The sequence below is a fragment of the Xyrauchen texanus genome, chromosome 3 (assembly GCF_025860055.1).
Source record: "Xyrauchen texanus isolate HMW12.3.18 chromosome 3, RBS_HiC_50CHRs, whole genome shotgun sequence".
NCBI classification, from domain to species: Eukaryota; Metazoa; Chordata; class Actinopteri; order Cypriniformes; family Catostomidae; genus Xyrauchen; species Xyrauchen texanus.
The window spans coordinates 48,355,354-48,361,594 of NC_068278.1; the positions used below are offsets into that span (position 1 = coordinate 48,355,354).

The following is a 6,241-nucleotide window of genomic DNA, read 5'->3' on the forward strand; positions in this document are numbered from 1 at the left end:
CTAGAATGTGAAAACGACACACTGCTTCCACTCACCAATATACCGCTCAATCTCATTCACCTGTCCTCCCATCATCACCTTTCCTGATCGTCACAACTGATCTTTGGCCTTGTTGAAGCTCTCCTCATTCACTATCCTGCCAATGCTCCTGGACTCCCGTGGCTCAGCACCACAGAACTGCTGGAGAGCACAGCGCAGGGCCTGGAAGACATTTTCTTTGGCTTCTGAATGGCACAGGATGTAGTCTGGTGCCACAGCACTTTGGCCAGCATTATGAAATTGTGTCCATGTAATGTGACAAGCTGTGGTGTTGATGTCACACTGATTGTCCGCATAAACAAGGGTCCTTGCCACTCAATACACACAAGCCAGAGTGCGAGCTGCAGCCTGAGCTACCTTAATCCCATCCTCTTTACTACATAAACAGCAGAAATAAAGCTGTTAGTACAAGAGTTTTTGACAGTAATCTTACAACATACACAAGTCCATAAAGCTGCAACAGTTTGAGCCCTCAAAGGTGCGTTGGAGTTTTAAGACTTAAACCCTCCATGAAATCGAAATTGGAGTTTTGTGGCTTTAGTCCATGTCTGTTAGCTTTGAGGCCATCAATATGTGAAATTCTCAAGAGTCACATTTGCTGCAACAAAACGTTCCGATACACTGCCCGTGCCCATATGTTCACAAACAGTATATTGTTTATTTAACATACTTTTTGACCTTCTTTCTAGCTCTGAGAGAACTTTAATGGGAGTGTAGCAGCAAATGCTACTCTTCAGAGACTTTCACATATTGATGGCCTCAAAGCTAACAGACATGGACCAAAGGCACAAAACTCCAATTAAATTCCAATTTTCACAGTCTCCACAGTTTTCAATTAAATTACTGTTTAATTTAACAATTTATTTTACAATAAATGTCAGACAAGTATGCTTTAAAATTTCACTCTTCATTCCAGCCAACGTAAGAATATTACATATTCCATCTGTGAAAATATTTTGCCAAAAAAACGTTCATGGCAATCTCCCATTCATTACTACAGGAAGTTCTGCAAAGTTTGTCAGAACGAGCAACTGTAACAAATGGGGGGAGATACTAGCGAAGGGTCAATTAAGTAGAAAAAGATGTTGCTGTCAACATAGGTGGAGCTCCTGGCACACCTACCTATTACATGGCCAATGGCTGTAAGAAGGTGTTTATCGGCCGGCGCAAACGTTTTCCTGAACGTTCGTGCTGGCGAATCTGTTTCAAACCACAGCAACAGACTTAAAAACACCTTCTTTTAGGACATATTTTGTTTGAAATGACATCACACAAGTTATTTATTTTATTTCGCTAGAAAATAAATTGCCGCCTTAACAGTTGAAGTTAGCGTTTATAGGTACAATTAAGGTTAGGAAGGATGTAAGGTTTCTGTAAGATATCAAATAAACAATAAATAGACTATACAAATGTCACTCACAACTCTCACAAGAATTTTCCTAGTCCAAGGGTTCCTTTCTGTGATCCAGAGAAGAAAACATGGTCAAATTTGAGGTTGTCCATTTCTGGAATTTCATGTGTTGCTGCTACAACAGAGTGGAAGCACTCCTGAAAAATGAAGTACATAGCTTTAGAAAATCCCAGGATGTTAAGTAACGGACACTTCTGAGTAATTTGAACCATGTTCTAGAAATGCTGTTTAACTCACATTGTCCAGGCTGGTATTAGTCTTTGCAAAAGTTCAGCTGTATGAGTGCAGGTTTCTGATGGGTTGATAATCACATCGTTACCTATAAAATAAACTCATTAATTGTATATATAGTGATAAAACTGATATTTCCCACCATGACTAAGCAGAGAAATGAACTCCGAACCATATTTACCAGCTGCAATGGCACCCACTAGAGGTATTAGACTCAGTTGAAGAGGGCTAGTCCTTTTTCCAATAATCAATACCACACCCAGCAGCTCATTAACCACCAAGCATTCACCAAATGCTGTGGCCTGATTAAAAGCAGACACAGTCAACATCTCAGTAGCAAATAAAAAGAAAATAACATCTATAAACTTAAAATCTCTAACAATTATGAAAATAATGTTATGAGGAAAAACGAAAGCCTTGCAGGAATACCACCATAACACTCCTAACACTGTGAAGGAAATTGCCTGGTAGCAATTTTAATATACAAATCAATAAATAGATCAATTTTTTGCACAAGGCAAACAAAACTGCATCATGCAACATTCATGTAACTAACTGAGATTTGGCCAACATTTGTTTTGGATTTCCTACCAACCAATCAGTTTTTAGGTTAGAAAACTGGCAGCATGTGTTTTTCAGGATCAGGATTAGGAACTGGGGTTGTAAATTTGAACAAGTTAAATGGGCTGGGATAAAGATTTAGGGTTGCAGGTTGGGTTTTGAGGTTAGGAGTAAGGATGAGGGTTACGATTTCAACCCTAAACCTAACTCAACCCTTATGGCCAGGACTTAGGGTAGAACATTAATGAATGGGAATAGGAATAAGGGTTAGGGTTAGGATCCAGGTTAGAAATAAGGGGGTGGGTGAGTGGTAGGGTTTAAAATAGAGGTCAAGGTTGGAACTAGGGGTTTAGTGTTAAAAGTTAGAAGTTGGAAATTAATAAGCGGTAGGGCCAGGAATATGATCATGGTTAAGTCAAGGGGTGTGGGTCAGAGGCAGGATTTATAATTTAAGGTTCGGGGTCAAGTTTAGAAGTTGGGGTTAGGGATAGGGTTAGGACTGTTTGACAGGAATCTTGTTCCAGGGGGAACAACATAGGATGTAGATTCAGGATCACATCTTATTTGGCAAGATCACAGATATAAAGTTATGTCTAGATGGATTATTTTTCTGTGGAACAAAATGGATGATGTCATGAACCGCTAAAAGAAAGCAGCCAGAACAAAAGCATTACCAATTAGGGTTAGTGTTAGCAATCATAATTTGATTGGCAAATGTTCACAAAGGCAAATACTAGGTTGTTAAGCCTGTGAAAGGAGCACCAATTATGGCCTTTGTCAAGCTACTTTTACTAGTTGGAAGAACACACAATGTGGGGGGCTTTGAGGCCGAAAGTAAACATGTTTCTCTGGCTGGCATCTGGTTTATTCATAATTCAAGCAACAACATGAAACATGCTACAAATTTTATCACCCCGTTTTCTGCTGCTCCTGTGCCTCTCAGTTCATACCCAGTTGTGTTCCATGCACTGGAGTTCCATCCGCTGGAGTTCCATCCATTTCTTCAAGTTGCTGATGGCATGCAGAACCTAATTTTTCACTATCATCAGCTCTGAAATTTCAAAGTTTTTGACAGTAATATTTCAACATAATTATTAATGCAGTATTAGCATCCCTTACAGAAATCTACCATGGAGATAATATACTAACTGTTGCAACTATGTTAAATTGGCAGAAATGTTGCAGATTCATACAAAGTATTAGCGTTAAGGAACCTGTACTATGACAGTTGTAGTAGTTACAGATTCTTAATGTAACACTATGGTACATTTTCACAAGGTATATCCTATACTATATAATTTGATAAGTTCCAATGACAGGCATGTACTTATTTCCCAACCTTATGCACTTCCCATTCTATGAGCATATGGACCAAAATCTCCAACTGGGCCTGTCTGAATCTGTCCTGGACTGTCCGGCCAACCTGGAAGGCAGCTCTGGCTCTCTTCAGGAATTCTGAGCATGCTGTTGCTCAACTTTTCAGACAAACGTCCCCTGCTCTTGTCCTGCAAGAAAATATATTAATCAATCTTCATAACAAGATACATGAGCCCCCATCCGGTTCTGTGCTGTCTCTACCTTATCAGTGCAATCATATCAGTCTTGAGTTCAACACTGGAGGACTAATTTAACATCTCCAGCAGCCTAAGTGCAGGTAGACCTTGTGCAAAATTGTTTACCTCCTGCATGTTAAACAGCCATTCATCCAACACATGAAAGGCTTTTGTTTTCGTCATACAACTCAGTTACGCCGCTTTGTTAAATGCTAAACAACGTATAAGACCAATCGTATATAAGCCTAGGCCACAAGTTAGATCTGTAAACAAGCACTGCCCACACAAACAGTCAATCATGGCATATGAAAACATTTGTCATAAAACAAAAGTCTTATACAGTATTTGTTAAATGGTGACAATGTTAACATTTCAGCAAAAGGGGCCAGATTCATGAAACAACTATTTTCTTCTTTCTAACTAAAGAAAAAAGTTGAGAATATTTTGTATTCCCACAAAGACATCTTAAGAATGTTTTTCTTGATTTGCACTTATGGAACATTTTTACAAACTTTTTTGTGAACCTTGCCGCAATGAAAAACACAGCACTTGTCATTTAAATACAGTAAGAAGTGTTTAAAGTCATCTCAAAGTTATACTTAACTCTGCAGGGCTTTGAACCACCTGGTTGGAGAAGGGCTTGGTGGGGAACTCGTTGTTCTTTGATTTTAAAGACAGCTCAAATTTCAGCATATCACATCCAGCAGAGAACCATGGGTGAGTGAAACTTCAGCCTCTGGCAGTGATCACATGCAGACTGAGGCAAAGATATCTGAAAGGCAACTCCTTATGGAAAAACATTGCAATAGAGTTTAAGAGAATGGGGGTATTATATAGACAGCTTCACCTGGAACACTCACTCACTGAAAACATGTGATGGTGACAGTTATTTACATTAAGAATTCAATTTGATATATTTTGTCCCTGTATTCCACTCAATAGTAAGGAGGAGAGCTTAAAAGTTACATTTTGCCTACCATCTTTTCCAAGGACAAGAGAAAGTCATGAGGAACAATATGATAATGTAATTACTGACCGAATTGATATTTTTGTGAAACTATTCCTTTAAAATGTAGACAGCAGCGAATAGTCAATAAAAATATCAAATCATTTCCTTCCACTGGATGAAGTGACAACATTCATCAACAAACTTGGGCAAAACATCTTACAGTGCCAACATGATCACTCCTTGGCAAGATACTTAACAGAGTCTGATAATAAATGACAATGCAAATATTCGTTGTTGTTTAGTCAAGTTTAGATATGGATATTAAAATGTTTATATGGTTGATTGACAATTGAGTTTACATTTTAGATTACTGTACACATGGATAACTTTACAATGACATTGTTTTTGTAATATACGGTGTATATAACAACCTGCAGTTGTTATATACATGTAGTGCAACCAAATTCAAAGACACTTCTTCATCAGACAACGAAATAGGAGACTGGATGCTTTAAAAGGTGTTGCATCGTTCTTCAAAGATCATCACATGACAAGATTTTGTGACATCATGGTAGTCAGACTCCTGGTCTAAAGTGAAAATTTATACAAAAACATTCCTCATCCACAATCCGGAGTGCTTAAAGGCACTCATTTACTCACCCTCATGCATCCCATGTGTACGATTTTCTTTCTTCTACAGAACACAAATGAAGATTTTTAGAAGAATATCTCGGCCCTGTAGGTCCATACAATGCAAGTGAAAGGTGGCCAAATATTTGAACATCTAAAAAGCACATAAAGGCAGCATAAAAGTAATCCACACAGCTCCAGTGGTTAAATCCATATCTTCAGAAGTGTTATGATAGATGTGGGTGAGAAACAGATCAATATTGAAGTCTATTTTTACTATAAATGTTCCTCCCAGTAGGTGGTGATATGCACAGAGAATCCAAATCACCAAAAACTAAAGAAGAATGTGAAAGTGGAGATTTATTGTAAAAAAGGACTTAGAATAAGAATATGTCTTATCACTTCTGAAGATATGGATTGAACCACTGGAGTCATATGCATTAATTTTGTGCCTTTTGGACCTTCAACGCTCTGGTCACCATTTACTTGCATTGTCTGGACCTAAAGAGCAGAGACATTTTCTAACATCTGGGATGTCATGAAGGTAAGTAAATGTAAGAGAATTTTCATTTTTGGGTGAAATAACCCTTTATGCACCTTTCAAAGGGAAATAGAACGCTAATTTCAGTTTATTTAAATACAAAACTTAGCTATAGGATACAATCTATAAGCCCTTGTGCAATAAGGAGGGACACATTACATTAATAACTTAATATTTTGAGCAAAAAAATATTTTGGTTATCTCATGTAACCAAAGATGTTACATGAGATTAAAGCCACAATTTTTCCATACAGATCTATAAAGGTCTCTATGCATTACAGAGTATTCTAATGCCTTAATTTAAAAAAAACAAATGTGGAGACAAC

General features: G+C 37.8%; 1 protein-coding gene across 1 annotated transcript; it reads right to left on the bottom strand.

Annotated features, from left to right (window-relative positions):
- Positions 1–4,975, bottom strand: aldh3b2 (aldehyde dehydrogenase 3 family, member B2). The gene is given in 8 exon segments (XM_052099955.1): positions 1–415; positions 1,463–1,587; positions 1,684–1,769; positions 1,863–1,983; positions 3,193–3,313; positions 3,562–3,751; positions 4,403–4,455; positions 4,965–4,975. Coding segments are annotated over 8 exon segments (1,122 nt in total).
- Between the last annotated feature and the right edge of the window lie 1,266 nt (positions 4,976–6,241).